At 42.5% G+C, this 18,455-nt stretch overlaps 2 protein-coding genes across 2 annotated transcripts in view; both read right to left on the bottom strand.

Moving 5' to 3' along the window:
• Window positions 1-18,455, bottom strand: part of LOC145401208 (charged multivesicular body protein 1a-like) — a 308,785-nt gene that overhangs the window by 154,287 nt on the left and 136,043 nt on the right. The gene's annotated exons all lie outside the window — the stretch shown is intronic.
• The window catches only part of ry (xanthine dehydrogenase rosy), a 66,090-nt gene continuing 57,683 nt past the window's right edge, over window positions 10,049-18,455 (bottom strand). The window contains exons 21-27 of the mRNA XM_080273690.1: window positions 17,611-17,739; window positions 15,558-15,685; window positions 14,669-14,786; window positions 13,126-13,300; window positions 12,665-12,744; window positions 11,463-11,630; window positions 10,049-10,178 (exon numbers count right to left, since the gene is read on the bottom strand). Of these exons, the coding sequence (XP_080129816.1) occupies window positions 10,128-10,178; window positions 11,463-11,630; window positions 12,665-12,744; window positions 13,126-13,300; window positions 14,669-14,786; window positions 15,558-15,685; window positions 17,611-17,739 (849 nt within the window). The 3' untranslated portion in view covers window positions 10,049-10,127. The remainder of the gene's footprint in view (window positions 10,179-11,462; window positions 11,631-12,664; window positions 12,745-13,125; window positions 13,301-14,668; window positions 14,787-15,557; window positions 15,686-17,610; window positions 17,740-18,455) is intronic.

Below are 18,455 nucleotides of genomic sequence, written 5' to 3'. Positions count from 1 at the left end.
GCTAATTATATCTAGAGTATTCCAATTTATATTTGTATTGAAATCCCCAGTTAGTATAATTCTTTCTGATTTCTCTTCCATTTTGTGTAGTAATGATCTTAAACTCTGAATTGTACTCTCTGCCAGGTCCTCATATTCATCTCTTTCCCATGTCTTTGATCTGGGTGGCATGTACAAATTGGCTACAATTACTTTACCTTCAGATGTGTTGATCTCTACTGCAATCAGTTCTACTTGTGATGGTATATCTAGTTTTATTTCCTTGACTTTTAGATTTTTCTTAGTTAATATTATAATTCCTCCTCCTTTTTTTTAATTTCTGTCTCTTCTCCATATATTGTATTCCTCTAAGTTTAGTATGTCATTGGATATCCTTGGTGTTAATTTTGTTTCAGTTAGGTATATTATTTGTGGTTCATTTTCTCTGACATAATCATTCATCTCTAGTACTTTAGATACCATTCCATCCACATTTGAGTACATCTTTATCATCTTGTTTATATACTTGTCACGACATGGTTCTACTACCTTCCTCCTTTTTCTTCCATTCTGTTTGTGTACCACTTTCGTACCTGCAATCCTATTACTTTGTAAAAACATTTCTTCTTCTCCTCTTCTGATCTTCCCTCATTTTTTGTTTTTGCTTCCCCCCTTTTCTCTTTCAGTAATTCCAGTTCCTCTTGTGTTAAGCATCTTTTTATCCATACATTTTGGAACTTCTCTTTTTCCATAAGATTCTTTGCATTTTTTAGTATCTCTTCCACAGTGTTTACACTCTGGAAAGTAACCTTTAGAGGTCTTGTCTTGCTTTTCTCATATTTCCCTAACCTTTTGTGTTCCTTTATGTCTTTACTACAGATTTCCTCTGATACTTCCTTCAGTAAGCTCATTACATTTGCCATCTCCGTCTTGTCTCTTGTGATCTTGTTTTTTACTTCTTCCTCTTCTATACCAGTGATTACTATAGATTTATTTATATCTACTGAATCTCTGACTAACTTTGGATTGTTTTGGATTATTCTTTTCACTTCCTTTTTAATGCTTTTTTCCTCCACCCTTGTTTCCAAGTCTTTCTTTACTTTCATCATTTCAGCATACGTGGTTTCCACATCATTTTTGTAGCTTTGCACAGCTTCATTCACCTGTGTTATCTTCTCCTCAATATCACTGCTCTGGTCAATAAGACTGCTTACTTGCCTAATTGTCTCTGTGTCATTTTTTAACTCTTCCATAACACTCTAGTGATTGACTACTGTACTTGCCATTTCACTCATTTTCTTCCTAAGTGTACTCAGTTCCACTGTTAGTTCACTGATGGTTGTGTCTTTCTTATTGGTCTCCCTTCCTAGTTTTTCTATTTCTTCCTTTTGTGTAATTCATCGGGTCGGTCAGGATCACTTGATGGTCGTGATCGTCAGCTTTTACCCTCCCAGAAGGGAGCTGAGAGCTCATATAGTCCGATCTAAGGGCAAGGCTGTGACCTTCACACACGCACACACCCGTCCCCTTGCTCAAGGGGGTCAGTAACCACCCACTTCGTCAGTGAAACTTTTTCGCAACCTGAGCGAGGTGCGAACTCCCGTCAACCAGTTGGCAAGCGAGAGCGTTACCACTGCACCAGCGAGCGGTGTGTGAGTGTGTGTGTCCAAATGGTTACTGGACCAGCAGACGTGTCACCTGTCTGCTTATGTCACTTCTCGTCTACATCAGTCCCACATCCTCAGTTTGCCTTACTTTGCTCTGGATGCCAATCCATGTTGGCCACTAAAATGCCCGCCGCCGGACCACCTACCCCGCCACCCCCCACCCCACCACCGGGCTGCTACCACACCACCACCCCAGGAGGACACAACGGTGGGGCTAGTGACCCAGGTCAAGAGGGTCACCGGGACACTACTGTCCTGAGTCCCTTTTCCCCGCAACTACCCCGACACTAGGTGACCGGAAAACGCCAACGACCTTGCGGGCGGGACAACCATTGCTAGAATTGGGGTGGGACTGAACAAGTTTCAGTCCCAAGTAACGTCTTGGCGACGGCCATTGTTACAACCTCAAGGGCAGGAGGCCCGAGGCTACAGCCTGATGTGTGCACCAGGGCGGTTGTGCCCTTAGCCACTCCAAGGGCAGGAGGCCCGAGGCTACAGCCTGACGTGTGCACCAGGGCGGTTGTGCCCTTAGCCACTCCAAGGGCAGGAGGCCCGAGGCTACAGCCAGACGTGTGCACCAGGGCAAGGGGGCCCTTAGCCACTCCAAGGGCAGGAGGCCCGAGGCTACGGCCAGACGTGTGCACCAGGGCGGTTGTGCCCTTAGTCACTCCAAGGGCAAGAGGCCCAAGGCTACGGCCAGAAAAGTGCACCAGGGCGAGGGGGCCCTTAGCCACTCCAAGGGCAGGAGGCCCAAGACTACAGCCAGAGGTGGGCACCAGGGTGAGAGGACCCTTAGCCAAGGCTGTAGAAAACCCAGGAGAGAGAGTTGCCTCTGTGCTTCCCTTCCTGCATATCGGAGAGGACACGGACTCCGAGAATCCTTTTCCTACCTTGTCCCCCTGTGGGAACCCTTCGTCACCATCCGGGTGTGCTGCCCCGGAGGTGTCGCCAGAGTGGTGGCAAGGCCCGAAACCGGGCCTACCTCCTACGCCTGGGAAATCTCTATTCTTTACAGACACCAGACGGAGACGAGGCCGCAGCCTAACCCTATCGGCGCTTCTCCCAGCAGACGACCGCAACCCCAGGACCCCCAGGCGTGACCAGCCGACTACAGACGAGGGTAACCCAGGCTCCCTCACCCCGCAGAGCCGTAGACGACAGGCCCGCCTCCTCCAGCTGTTTGGCCCCAGTCCTGAGGGCCACCTCTCAGGTCGAGGCCCCCAGACAGGAGGGCCTCCCTGCACCCCACCAACGAGGCCCCAAGACAAGGGCCTCCTCTCAGGTCGAGGCCCCCAGACAGGAGGGCCTCCCTGCACCTCACCGACGACCAGGACCCGGGCAGCGACTCCCCTGCGGGTAGTGTGTTGCCCCTTCCAGGCAGAGTCCCCCTAGGGCCCTCTCCTCACGCCCCGACGACAGAGTGTATCCCACCCAGGAAACACGGGTAAATAAATGATGCCCCTTGTACCGAGAACAAACCAGGGGAAAGAACAGTGAACAGTGACCGAGTAAGACCAGTGTAAAACCAGCGACAGTTGCTATTAGTCTAAAAGAACTCCATACTCGGCAGAACAGAAAATTACTTGAACCCCCAGTAAGAGAATTTAGAGCAATTGTACAAGCCCCAGGTAAAAGAACTTTCAGTGACTGTGAACGGAGATTAGGGTGCGCGGGAGAATCAAAAGCCTGTTTGAAGTGCCGCCGCGACTAAGTGACTGCGTCAAGTGTCGCGATCCGCACCCTGTCTTATTTATAGTAGTATTTCCCCCACGGATTCTTAATCTTGTTTATTCCCCTTGTTTCCAAGTGAGTATATGTTTTGCCTTTAAGTGAAATACGGGTATCCACATATATAATTCAGGACATTGGTGTACATGTATCATATCGTGTGTTAAGTGTAACAGTATCTTGTGGTGTCAAAGTCTAACTCTGTGTCCCCGTCTCCTGTATCTTAAATATCACTCTGTGTTATATTGTAACGGTGTAGAATTAAGGCAATAGATGTGTTAAGCTATACTGCCTGGTTTTTATGTCCTGTTCCTTTGTTGGTGCTTTACTTCCGGTCCGGAAGGAGGACCCCGCTCAGTCGCTTGTGTTTTGGGGACGAGAAGTCGACCTAAAAACACTCAGCATAACAGCCACACCCACCATAACTAGGTTGATCTCCCTGCCCGAGCACTGAGTAGATATTAAAAAAAAAAAAGAATAGTAATCTCTCCCCTTCCTTACGTTCGCCCCCCCCCCCCGATATCCAAGGCGTATCCGACGAATCTTTCGGAAGGAGGCCATGGAAAACTTTGACTTACATACTAATTCTGAACTACTAACCAGTGTCATTGTGACAATTACAGTTGGTGTGGCAGGTCAACGGCAAACACTTGGACCTCCCCGCCGCTGTGACGTGGCCGTCACCTGCATTCACGTGGGTTGGTGACCTCCCTGGGGGCTGGAATGGTTGGTTGGCGTCAAGCCCTGCCTCGGGAAAGCTCCCACGCTTGATGTAACCTCATTCATCACATCGCTACCTGTCCCACTATTGCCCCTTCACACCCCCTGGCTTTCTGTCTTATTCCATGGCACACGGATAATAAGAATTTTATTTATTTACATATTTTGCATAACTTTTGATTCATTTGTATTCGTGCATACTCTGGGATAAGGTTCAGCTGCTGTATTTGTTCATTTTCCTTATGCTGTGTCGTGTCTTCTTACTGTAGGTTAATTATTAATAATTGGAACAAGTACATTGCAGTTTTTGCACTATCTATCAATTACCCAATCACTTTGCTATCTTAAATGGCCCTCACACGGTTAATATTTACTGACAGTAATCAAATACTGACAACTACTATTTAGCGTGTGACAGTTCATAATAGTGATGCAAACTGGATTGATGAGCTTTAAAATATTTCTGATACTGTCAGTATTTACTGAGTGTGTGGTTTCTAAAAAAATTCGTGCAGTAAACGATGCTCGTGGCGTGAACGTCTCATGCAGCAGCTAGTAGTGACCAATTCAGCTCCCCCCAAAATGAGTGACAGTCAGGATGTCGTGACTCACTATTAGCTCTCTCATGATCCTGGCACCTAAGCCTGGCACCTCAAGTATTCTATTTAAGTTAACGCCAGACGATTGAATCAACTGAGTCAGAGGAGTGTGAGGGATTAAATGAGACGAATTAGAGTTAGGACATGCTGTGAACTAACAATATTTACTGTACGTATCACGAAGAGAGGAAAATTCACCGTCGTCACCACCAATCTAGTTTCTATGGGTGGGTTAGAGTTCTATAGTGCAGTGAATATAAACGAACAGTAGCCTGAAGAGAAAAAAAAAATGCAAATACATCAGACTGAAGAAAATAACCCCAAATAAATTTGACCGAAGAGAAAAACGCAAATACATCAGACAAGAGAATAAACGCAAATACATCAGACTGACGAAAATATACGCAAATTTGTGGGCCAATAATTTACTGTTGAACATTCCCTTGCAGCTCATTTAGTGCCTAATCTAAGTACACTTTCAGAAGTATGAGGTTTCTCGATTAAGAAAAATACAAAAAATACAAATTAATAAGGTTTATTTCCATAGTACACCAAATGCTTAGCTTAAGTTTGTAGCTATTGGCCTTCTATTTAATATTTTTATACATTAAAAACAAATGATCTCATGCCGAATATCACATAAAGTTTACCAGCTTCCCTTGCTAAAACCCAACATTTTATTAACCCATCAGCGCCCAGTGTCCTCAGTATACGACGGAACTGGGCATTTTCAAAATTTAATAAAGGGACCCCCGTGGTGGGGACCTATGAGCTCCGCGACTATGAGCCGACAGGCGGAGGGCGGTACGCCTAGCACCCTTCCAGCATAATCTCTCGCACAGGATATCTGGGAGCCAAAAGGTTAACCAGCTCTTAACAAAATCTAACAATACTTTTTCTTCTTCTACAAGCTCCCCTAACAAAATCCAACCACATTAATTTTACTTTTCTTCCCTTAACAAATTCCAACATCACATTCATCCCTAACAAAATCCAACATTTATTTTACAAACCTGCCCTAACAAAATCCATCATATTTATTTTCCTAACCTGCCCTAACAAAATCCAACATCTTATTTATTTTACTAACCTGCCCTAACAAAATCCAACATCTTATTTATTTTACTAACCCGCCCTAACAATTACCAACAACATAGTTATTTTACTAACCTGCCCTAACAAAATCCAACATCATATTTCTTTTACTAACCTACCCTAAGAAAATCCACAATCAGCTCCTGAAAATGTAAAAAAAAAAAAAAATCGTCAAATTCAAATCTTGCCATTTCGACAACTTTCACTCTTGTATATTGCGAACTTCAATATCGATCTACGGACTTACGATATTTAACGATACAGTGAACAATAACTTTTGAAACTTAGTGATGCTGCCTTCGAATCCCAGCAGACTTTTCAGAATTCTGTGTAAGAGTTTTGTAGTTCTTCGACCCAAAAAGTAGGACGATATTCCCGACCACAGCTGTAGAAACAAAATTAAAAAAACAAACTAGGCAGCAGGAACACACACACACACACACACACACACACACACACAGCAAGAATTGTTAACTACCCATCATAAAGACGCCACTAAAAGCTGTATTAGAAAAAAATAAAAATGATCTCAACCGTGCATACTTTCCTCCTCGTCCCCCTCCCCTCCCCTCCCCAACCCTATTCCCTTCGCAAAAATCCCAGTTCTGCTTGTATTTTTTTTTTTTTTTTTAGATAAGTACACGTGCTTTGTCCATCTTAAGTTGTTATTATCTGTGTGTGACTCTCATGGATAACACGTGTGAAGGTATTAGGAAGGATCGGTGTGAGAAGTCAATGCGCGATACTTGGGCTGGGCCAATGCAAAATAACTCCAGGTGCTGGAGAAAGGCGCCTTTGAGCGGTGGCAGTGACATAGCTGAGAGGCCCTTCAACTCCCTCCCTACCTCCTGAAAGAAGGATGATGGACTGTAGGAAAGGGGTTAACTTTAGCTTGCAATCTACTGAGTTCACATTCGAATGAACTAGGACTTCCAACAACCACAACCACAACAACAACAACTCCTACTATTAATACCACTACAACTACTACTTTTTTTGTAGCGAAAATGTATTACAGTAGTAGCCACTCCTCTTGTAGTACAAAACTGCTACTTCCAGTCCTTTCAAGGGGCTCGTTGTGTGGTTGGGCAAGACCGGTTTAATACTGGATCACACAATGGTCAATAAAATGGATAATAATAGGGGTTTCAGATTTGAGGAGGGGAGGTGGTGTGACGAATTTCCATCCTCACTGTTCATGGGGTAGACTGAAGGGTACACTGAGATGGTTTGGGCGTGGTGCAAGGATGGATGATGACAACTGGGTGCGGAAGGTGGGAAGTGTGAACGCTGGGGGTTGGGCTGCGAGGCAGAAAAAAAAAAAAAAAAAAAAAAAAAACTGGGGATGAGGTCATACAGTGTGACATCAGGGATAAGGGGCCGAATAAGGAGACTACCAGAGATCGAGCAGCGTGAAAAGCCGACATTCGGTGACCAACATGCACGTAAGCATAGTGGAGTCTTTCTAATCGATACGACGAACACCAAACACGGATGCACACACACCTGTATTGCCGCACACTTGTATAATTTCCGAGTTGCCTATTCGTATCTGTTTCATCCTATAATATTAATCTTACTCTTGGCCATTCTTGGGACATCTTGCTTGATTTGTTTTGCTTAGTATTATTCATAGAGATGTCTAAGTCATATTTATGCCACTTTAGAGCCTGCATTCTCTCGGTCTGTCAGTATCTCTAACCGCTTTCCGTAATGCCTCTTCCTCAGCCATTTATATTCCCTGCTTCATTTTTTTTAACCTCTCTTACGTTACTGATGCAAACTGAAACAGTAACTTATAAATACCGTACCAGAGAACAAGGAGTCCTAAATACAAAGGAATAAAAAGAAAAAGGGATATTATATTCTCCTCTGCCACTTAAAAATCAGTCTACGTTACAAGCCTCTCTTTCCTAACACGTTGTCCCTAAGAATATGCTGCAACATTCTCTTTTCCTCCCCTGAGTTTCCGTGTGCAATCTGTGTGCAATGGGGTGGTTGTACTATGACTTGGCACAGGATGCTTTGTTGTGCCTCAGCGATACATTTGGCACCTTAAACTTTCTGTGTGTGTGTGTGTGTGTCCTGGTTGGCACAAGAAATCTCGCAGTTTCTCCTTCCTCAGTGATTTTTTTTATTCATCTTATTGTGTACCTCAATTTCTCTTCCTTGTTATGTAAATTTACTTAATATAGACACAATTTGCCACACACACACACACACACACACACACACACACAGTTCGAAGAGGTCTGATGGGCAAATAAATCACTGAAGAGGAGGCGTTAGGGAAATTCTGACGCCAGCTTGAAGTACAGTCCTGACCTCGGAGATGGGACATTTTGTAGCATCTCTTGTTTAGCAATTCATTTAGCCAATTGTACCTCAACATTTTCTTGATTTTCTTTGACACAGTCGGAATAAATAACAAACTACATGAAAATGACTTGCACACAATTTTGTTAAGGAAGTACACAATTTTTGAAATTATAAAGCCACTTGAAAGGTTTTACGAAAACATAAAGCCACTTGAGAGGTTTTATGAAACCATAAAGCTAATTGAGAGGTTTTACAAAATCCCTAAAACCAGTTATGTGACTCTACTTCCCAACTTCACTTGAAATCGGCTGACGTATGCGGCCAGAGGGTGTAGACTTTCCATGTAAGGAAAGATGAACATCCCTGTCCTGCATAGTTGCAGGTCATCCTTGGGCAAGATGTAGCACCCTTTAGCCTACCATAATGGTAGTGGTTGGGTGGTTACCATCGTCACGGGAGGTACTACCATGGGAGTGACGTGGGCGCAAGGCCTGGAAGCTGGCCTTACACAACACTCCCAGTTGGGGAACTCAACCACATTTACCAAGTAGCCAATGTCAGGGCAGAGACTATTATGCATACATATCTCCCAAACACCCCTCATCCCCTTGGGGGCTATGCCTTTTTTCCCCGCACCTCGCCATATGGAAGGATCCTGTTCCAACCTTGCTGAGGTGCTGTCTGCCACAGGTGGGACACTGTCCGCGTGTGGTCGATGGGTCTGCTCGGCCTGACAGACCGGGGTACAACAACAACAACTTGCACTCGGCAGTAAGATGCTCTAGCCCCTAACATCCAACTTTCTGTTCTCCTGTCGTTTCAAGTATATCTCTATGCAACTGCGGACAGTCACACACATACGAAACTCTTACACAGTGGTCTGAAAAGTCTGACTCCGAAGGTCGCACTACTGGATTTCAGTGTTATTGCTCAGCGTCTCGTTATTTATCGTAGTGAAGTGGCTCGATAATTATGCCAGTAGCTGCACATATAGGAAATACATTCATCACGTGTTGTCTCAAGGCTTGATACCATACTAATCTTCCACCTGGCCAGCTCTCCACCACTCAGTCCCTTTGGTATCTTTCTTCTTGCCACCAGGGTCGCATTGCAATAAGGAAATTACTTGTTTATACGCATATATATGCGGCTGAATTCGAAAGTCCGCGATGATGGACAGTAGCATGTTAGATTGTGTGGAATATGACAGCAGTTATGAGTAACTTTTAGTCATAGTACATCTATCTAAACAGTCTGAAACAGCCTCTCAATAGTGGTCAGACAATAGCATTACTTACGTATAGAGTACTTAAGTATTCTGCACAAAGGCTGATAGTTCAAGCCTCTGCATTAATACTTTTGAACTCGGCAACATAACTAACGAGTGATGGTCCCATGTCTTGCTTTTCCTTTTTGTTAAGTGCTATGGTGTTTTGTTTTTCCTTTTTGTTAAGTGGTCTGGTGTGCTACCAAGTGGGATGATCACTTACACTACAATTTAACTACCGTCTGCATTTTTATCTGACAAGAAAGCGATTATAAGTTTGAGTGTTTATAATTGTTTTCAACCAAGTTTTTTTTTTTGGGGGGGGGAGGGGAGATACGTTTAAGTTAGATATTGCCAACCTAGTTAGGCTGTTAGTATTAAAAAATATTACGATACTGAAAAATGCACCTACAGCAGACTTCTCTTGTCCAATGGAGCCTACTGGTGATGTAAATCTGAACAGGCTATATGACAACAAGTGGGGTAGTACTAAAATAACAAGTGAAGTATAACGTGTAATTATTAAAACAGGAGATTAATGGAGGAAGGAAAAACAAATTAAATTTTAAAAAATCCGCACACCAGATTACAGGTGTCCTCCATTCATTTAAAAAAAAAAAAAAAATGTAACAGTTGGACATGAAGTGCTGTAGGTTGAAGTAAGTTACTGTACACCCCTGTCCTATAAACTCTTAAGTTTAATACAAATGAATCTATGTTCCAAATATTTCCACTGGTGTAATCATAGATCTGTTACACAATCACAGCCCAAGGCTTGAAGGTTCCTGGTTTTGCAGGCTCAATCTGAAGAAAGAAGAGAAAGAAAATTATAAAAAGAAAATAAAAAAATCTGCATACAAAAATGAACACACTCCAATCATCATCATCATCATCATTAGTAGAACATCAGAAAGGGATTCACTGTCAGTGGTGTATGTGGTCCTGTGGAGAAAAAATGCAGCCTTTCATATCACGTCCAGCAGCACCCACAAAATGTTCATATGCTGCTCGTGCAACAGGATATGGGGATATGCTTATGAATTTTTGTCAGACATTACTGATGAAGTCTTTCAATCGATCATCAAATAGTATTCGTAACAGCTCTGTGAACATTTTTTGTTTCCCTCAAGGATCAGTCACAGCTTGATTCCTCAATGGGAGTGCAGCTAACAAACCTATCTTGGAATGTCACATCAGTTATATCCTCACTGCACAGCTGAAGTATTTGATTAAAATGCTATTGCTGTAAAAAACGTACTCCTGTGGATGGGGACGTTTAATTTTAATAACCTAATATCATTCATCGTCACTTCTCTTAAGTGGGAAAAATGCCATGATAATGATGATGGCGATGGAAATTATTCCCCACGGGAAAATATCATAACTGATAAGTGTATTATTGATTTAAAAGTACTATGGTGATGTTTTTTGTATCAAAGTGCTTTCAGCAATGTGATTTAACAGATGACTGCATAGGACACAAACTGGAAAGTGTTTTGGAAGTACAGTATGTCATGCAAGTAGAAAAACGTTGTCTCGATCCATTCTAAGTATGGCGAGAGACCTAACAACTTGTCTCACGAACTTGGAGTCTTACACTGGAAAACTGTACGTGACATTCAGAGTTGTATTCTAGACTGCACAGGGTACTTTGTTGCACATTATTCTTAGCAGTTTAGTTGGCACATTGAACCTTAACATTCTCGTCCATGTTATTTATACTTTATTACTCTCTTCCGTTATTTATACAGTTTTGATGCTGACTCGTATTCATCATTACCAAAAAAGAAGATACTACAGTGTAATATGCAGAATAATTCACTATACTGGAAGTGTTACGATATCTCCAGAGTTATCTACAGCGAATCGTGGAAAAGAGAATGTTAATCCTCCTTACAGTGAATCCCACCCCTCAAACACTGGCAAATAAGTTTGCTTCAAAAAAATTAACTGCAGAATTAGAGAGGCAGTCTAATTTTTCTATATACAAAATCTGCTTGTATTTCATGGTCCATATTTCACAGAGATGGAACGCTGTAGAAGAAAGAACATAATATTCGGTGCTGACTCTTGGAAAACTTTGACTACCTTTCGTGTGAGGAAATCTTCACATGCCATGCGAATCCGTTCAGCTGTGGCCGGGGAGTCAAGCCGGAAGTTCTGTGAAAGGCCTTGGTCAGCCCTGGCCACTGATATTGCGTGTCTGATGCTGTAGAATACCGAGGCCGCTAGGAAGAATGGAGGCTCGCCCACTGCCTAGCATACAAAATAATAACTTGGTAAAACTTAAATGAAGAGTAAGTCGGGTACACATAATTATGATGTGGAACAAAATAAAAAACTATTGTAAGATAATAAGTGTATTATTTTGTCAATTAATTTTATCATCTTTGTTACTAGTAAAAAAAACATAATTAGTAATAAACTAACAAATCCTTTTACCATATCTTTAGTACACTCACATTACTGGGAAGTGAAGAAAACTTTAGGTCAGGTCCATACCTTCATTATGTATGTTCCCTACTACATAGAAATAACTCCTGAATTAATGACCTCTATGGATGTAAGCACTTTGGAAACTCAAGCAGGGGTCCTTGCGAGTATCTTCAACCGTTCTCAGCCTCAACCCCCATAACTCACTGCTCCCGGCACAATGGGAACCCAGATATTTACAACCATTCATACATCAACAGAGCTATAAAGATGGCATCTGCTGTCCCAGTAGAAAGATACAGTACTAGAGCTTCTTGGTTCCTTACCTTTTCAAAACGTGATTCATGTTTAAGTATAAATTTTCTCACGGCACACATTTCTTCCCCTTATCAGATTCCTTGCTCATAAGGAAAGGTAATATCTACAGCTAAACATGCCACCAAGACTTATGTGTTCAGTGTAAAGAATGAATTTCTGCATTATCTACTTATCGGTTTCAATTAAATGGTATTAAGCAGGGTTGGCTTGCCCAGAAGGCATCCATAATGGACAGTTTCATATCTGAACCATATATCTCTGGCAGAAGAGCTAGAACAATTGAAACAAAAATTCATTAAGCCTCGAACGCACCGTCACCCTCTCTTTCCCTATAAGGAGAGAGAACACTTTTCAATGAACAGCACGTTGTCAGTGGCCAGGTATACAAAAGACACTCGTCTTAGCTAACAACACCCGAAGTTTTCCGCGCGCACACACACACACACACACACACACACACACACACACACACACACACACACACACACACACACACACACACACACACACACACACACACAGAAAGCATAAATGGATACCTTCGATGAAAATATGGCTCTGGGGTTGGGCGCTCCACGCAACAAAGACACGTTGAACCTTCGTGGGATGTCCTGGAATCCTGGAATCAATTTGACATTATTAAAAATGATGTCACCTGATGTTTAGAAACAGTGGGTGGGTATTCAGGTTTCTCAATAAACAGAAAAGAATCAGAGGGCAGAGGAAGACTGTTTATGATATCGCAATCTGAATATATTTTTTTTTAAGAATAACATCATAAAAATGTAGGTCGTATAACTGTAAGAGTATTAATGATTATTTTAACCTCACCACTCCTAAGCGTGTATATCTGTCTATCTGTATCTATCTGTGTGTGTGTGTGTGTGTGTGTGTGTGTGTGTGTGTGTGTGTGTGTGTGTGTGTGTGTGTGTGTGTGTGTGTATTGCTATGGATAGGTGGATCAATCAATAGTCTTTCAAAAACAGCAAAAGATAACTACCTGGGATTTTATAGGCTCCTGGGCCCCGTGTGAGCAGAGCACCTTCGGGAGAGTACAGTAACTCCTCCATGGTAAAAAGGCCTTGCCCCTGTACAAAAGCACCTTCTACCTGCCCGATGTCGATGGCTGGGTTCAATGACTCACCCACGTCCATTACTATGTCCGTCTGCAATACCTGAAGAAGGGGAGGGGGTAAAATTATGTTCTTACTTCAGCAATGGTTCCTCATTATAACAGTTCAAATCATTTTTTAAAGTTGTTTATCAGTAGCATTGTCAAACTGTATCTTCTAACAATGAGCATAAAATTTTCAATGATCATTATAGCATATTAGAACCACGCAAAAATGGCGAGTTAAAGACAAGCTAAGTTGCTACACTAAATAAGGCGATACTTAATTTACTTTTTTCTCTTTCACTTGTGCAGAGGCTGGTGGCTGCTGCAACTAAACATTTGTCCAGTAACGGTATTACTTTGCTGGATTTCTACTACCTGGATCGTTATTTACATGGCGAGCTGCAAGACACAGTGAAGTAATGCATTATTACTTAATTATTGCCTTTTTCTCATTTTAAAAAGCTGACATGTTTGTGTGTGACAGCCTTGTTCACCTGATGGGGTCTCTTCATATTACATGATCTCTGGCACCTTCTATGCTCAATCACTTAATCGCTGGGTCATTTTTATAGGACCTCATCCCGAGGAAAGAAACCGTCTCTTGGCGTTACAGGTCTATTGGGTGAATGAAGTACAGTGTAAGTGTTACAGTGCTATAGAGTCCTTAAGAAGAAACACTTGTTATCACATGTCTATATACAGTACAAACATACTGTCATGATGGTCAATGTGCAGTGAAAACTTGAAAGCGTGATCACAACAAAGCCGCACCAAAACTTTCACGTTGATCCTTAACCTCTGACACATTTGCACTTCCATCCCCACACACAATGCATGTCAGTTTCTATTCACATCCAATTAAGATATTAATGATATAAACCCGCACTCTGAAATCTGAGTGTGACCCACGACCTTCGACCCTGACCTTTGACCGCTGTGCACCAAAATAGACTTACTTCTTCTCAGACCCACGTACAACATATACACTAATTTTGAACAAACTCGTATCAGCAGTTCATGAAGTAACGCCACATCCTGACCTCTGACCATGGCCTCTGACATCTGATATGTGTGCAGCAAACTCAGAATCACTTCTTTCCACACCGCGCACAATGTCTGTACCAGCTTTGATCCAAACCAGATAAAGGGTTGCTAAGATATTTTTTCAACATTTTACATACATACATATACCGTACACATACACAGAAACAAACTCGATCACAACATATTCATCTTTGGTGCTACAAGATGGTAAAGGAGTCGCGGAACATTTTAAATTGCGTTTTGCTTCGATGGCATGAAAAGACAACTCAGTTTTTCTAAATGTAGCCTATTAATCACATTCGTACTTTATCAATACACAACATTTACAGAACATTGCTAATACTTTGCAGTGAGGTATTGTAAACAGAAAATAAATACGTACTGTGTGGTCCCCGGTGAGGCAGTCTATCTCCACCTCTGTCGCAGCTGCTCCATAGGAGAAATAGCTGAAAGGCAGACCCTCGCCCTTCTCAAAGTCAAACTCGATGACGTTTGGAATGCTGAAGTGAGCGAAGAGAAAATTTTTAATATGAAATTCACTAATCCACCAGGTAAAAATGCTTAAGCTTCTAAAAGTGGTTCCAATACACTACGATGACTTCGGATCGTATCATATCGTTTATAGAGGCTCCAATAGGCTTGCATGAGTCGGCCTTGATCACCTAATGGCGGCCCTCCACGCTGCTTGATCCCAGGCAGCCTACCTATTCAGTCCCTTATCGCTGAAGTCACACTCTATCGTCCCAGGTCTTTTCCGGTCTGCCTCTCGCAACTCTTACCCCCCACGTTCACACTTCTCACTTGTGAAAACACTTGACTAACGAGATTTTGCACAAAATCTTTGCCAAATTCAAAACATCTAAAAGAAAGTCTATTGCACAAACTAAGAAACCACCCATTATTACGTCATCAAATAGACCAATATTTCTCATCCTTAATCTACCTTTATATTTCATTACATGAGAGGTTTTTAAATCTTTTCTTATTCATCTTACATTATATTATTTATTATTTGTTTACAGTGTTCTTCGAGTCTTTGTTACACCTTTTCCACACAATACTTAAAATAACGATAATATGTAATAAAGACTGACAAGAAAAGCATCCAAACATTCCATCTAAAATACAACACGCAACCATCACCTTCCATCTAGGTCCCTAATAGCTCTTGGTAACAAATGGATCTAAGAGAGAGAGAGAGAGAGAGAGAGAGAGAGAGAGAGTTCAGGCTTAAGCATTGGACTCTAATTACCAAAAATCTGTTTACTAACCTGTGGAATCCTGCGGCTGAGAGTGACACCCGAGCAAAGTAGGCCGTCGACACCCAGTCCTTCCATGTGCCTTTGGGGTTGCTGGCTATGATGGGTTTAAGGCGGGCCATGATTTTGTTGCAAGCATCCTGAAACCCAACGTACGAGAGGCCTGTATCATCTTTAGCACTCTTATTTACAGCCGTTTCTTCGGGGGTGAAAGGAGGGAGAGCAGTGAAACGGTAGGGGACTGGGCGATTTGTTTGTGGCCATCCCTTACGGGATTAAGGTCCCTGGCTATAGATAGATAGACAAATATATTCTTTAGCATACACTGTTTACATTAGCAACTATACATTTTACTGTATTACTTATGACATTAATTTTTAATACTGAAATGTATACAAATGAGGTGAGAAGTACAATATACAATAGTACAAACGGATTAAGTTTCAGCATTTTCTATCTCGTCTTAAGTAATTAAGCGTCTCGCATACTTTCAGTTTGCTGGCAGTAGTAATAGGCTACAAAACCCCCAGTCCACCTAGCCAAGCAGACCCATCATAAGCAACCGCCCTTGCAGGGCTGTCCTGTGCAGTGAACCAGTGTTCCCTTGCTATGGAGTGCCTCGTCACAGCGAAGTACGGGGGAAAACACTAAGCAACAAGTTCGTTATGGACCCGCGTGGCTTCCGTCGCACCATAATACCATCAAAGGGGAGGAGTTAATGAGTTGGGGAAGGATGAACAAAGGAATTGGTGGCGAGCGGTCGGGCTGGGAAAGGAAAATACCCCTTGTGAAAATGTGTTTTGTAGAATCAGTGATTTGGATGAAGTGAAGGTTAAAGAAAAAAAAAAAAAAGAGTGTTATGGGTGGAGGTAAAGAAATGGGTGTAGGGGACAGGAAATGGTGGGATGAGCTGGAATTGTGTTGAGGGGAGGAAGGAGCCATGAGCATACACTGTTAAAACCGGTGCTGTAGGAGTAATGTTCTGAGTGCAGCGGTGTATTCTCCATCATGATCATCATGATCATCATCATCATCAACAACAAGTTCAATATAAGCTCACGTCAATCTCAAATACCTTACCCAGATAATACGGTGAGGAATTCGTTTGTTCAAAGGGTAGAAAAACAGAAGTCCCTTTACTCACTGCACTCACAACCACTAGCAATGTCGATGGTATGGCTGTCAAAACACCCCCTCAGAGGACATCGATCAGGACCAAATTCGGAATGTTGGGTACAGGACCCCCGATGGTTGCGTGTGCTAAGTGTCATTCTGTTTATTTTTGCTGTTTTGAGACAATTTAATAGTTTTTTTTTTTTTTTTCCCCGGATGCGCTGGACTCTACCTTACCTCACTTTGGGGTGGGAAAAGAGGACTGGATGATGATGATGATGATGATGATACTGGAATAGGCTTTTTGAGTTTGGGGGTGGGGTAGATTCGTCTACTGTCAAACCTTTTCCTACAAGAAGGCTCTCCAAGATGGAACACTATCGTCTGGAGGTAGCAAGGACGAAATACTGAACGTCATGGGATTCGATAATTTAAGGTAGCGTCACAAGCAACAGTTCTTTCGCCTAACCTTGCCGGCATTTTGGTCCTCTTGCAGTTTTTATCACATAGTTCAGTGGCAGAATAAGATACCTGTTGCTTTACATCCTTGCCACAGAACTTCTTTGTGACTAGTACCATATTCTATTGTTAATATCTTGCAACAGCGCAGCCTTCAAGAGATGGCAATTTTAGGCCAAGTAGAGTAATAGCAGTAGTAATAGTAGTAGTAGTAGTAGTAGTAGTAGTAGTAGTAGCAGTAGTAGTAGTAGTAGTAGTAGTAGTAGTACCTGCTGGAAACCCATAATCATTTGACCATGAATTAGGTGGACTGCAGCCTGAAATTACCCTCCTGCAGTCCACCACCCTCTTTCAGTGGGAGAGGGGATGAGATGAGGGAAATCTGTATGGCCGAGCAGTGCAATCAACCGTTTACCTCAGCGCCACCACGTGGAGGCGTCCCTCTCTAGCAACAGGGATAAAGCAAAAAAATAAAGTGCAATGGGGAACTCACAAGGACTGCCATGCCGTTGAGGTCAGAGGAGGCGGAGGCGGCTGTGGGAGATGTGTTGGGAACCGTGTTTGTTGATGTCTCGGAGATGTGTATTAGCTCTGACGGGATCTGCAGTGCTCGTGATGCTACCTGCCAGGGAATAGAAAGTTCAGATTGATTGACTGATTTATTGAGTGAATAGTAGTAGTAGTAGTAGTAGTAGGAGGAGGAGGAGGAGGAGGAGGAGGAGGAGGAGGCGGAGGAGGAAGAGAAGAGTAATACTAATACTAATACTAATAATAATCGTAGTCTGTGATACGTGACCAACCTGATTACCTACAAATATCAGTCCGCCAAGTCTCTTTATTTTACTTTCCCTCTACTATCCAAATCTCTAACTGCTTCTATCCTCCTTTACTTTAGGCGCGTTATTGTAAAAAGTATAAATATCTTGACTAATCTAGACAACATTCATGAATACCGTGGGGGGGGGGGTTGCAAGCGCCGAAATTCAAAAACGAAGTTAGTATTGGTAAGACTTGGTAAAAACTAGTCTCGGTTTTCCTGAGGTATTCTGACCGATCTCTAGAACTAGTGACTTTTACGTAGCCTATTTATGGTCACCACACACAGCGTTAAGTAATGCTCGCTCGCTGTAGTCAAATGAATAGTTTAATGGGCACCAGTCTAATGGAAATCGTAAGGATGTTGCATGTAAAATAGGAGGATATATTGAGACGCAGAACATAATCAGAAGATCATGTTGATTTATAGTTCGGGCGACACTCTCATGGGCTTAAGACTGCATGAAAATGGACTTTGACTTTCAGTTCTATGCTACTCACCTAATCATTCCATACCTTTCC

Source organism: Coenobita brevimanus, chromosome 55 (assembly GCF_032717465.1).
Source record: "Coenobita brevimanus isolate Jiangsu-jjx chromosome 55, ASM3271746v2, whole genome shotgun sequence".
NCBI classification, from domain to species: domain Eukaryota; kingdom Metazoa; phylum Arthropoda; class Malacostraca; order Decapoda; family Coenobitidae; genus Coenobita; species Coenobita brevimanus.
Note: the sequence above shows the minus strand (reverse complement) of the source record. Positions and strands in the feature narration are given on the sequence as shown.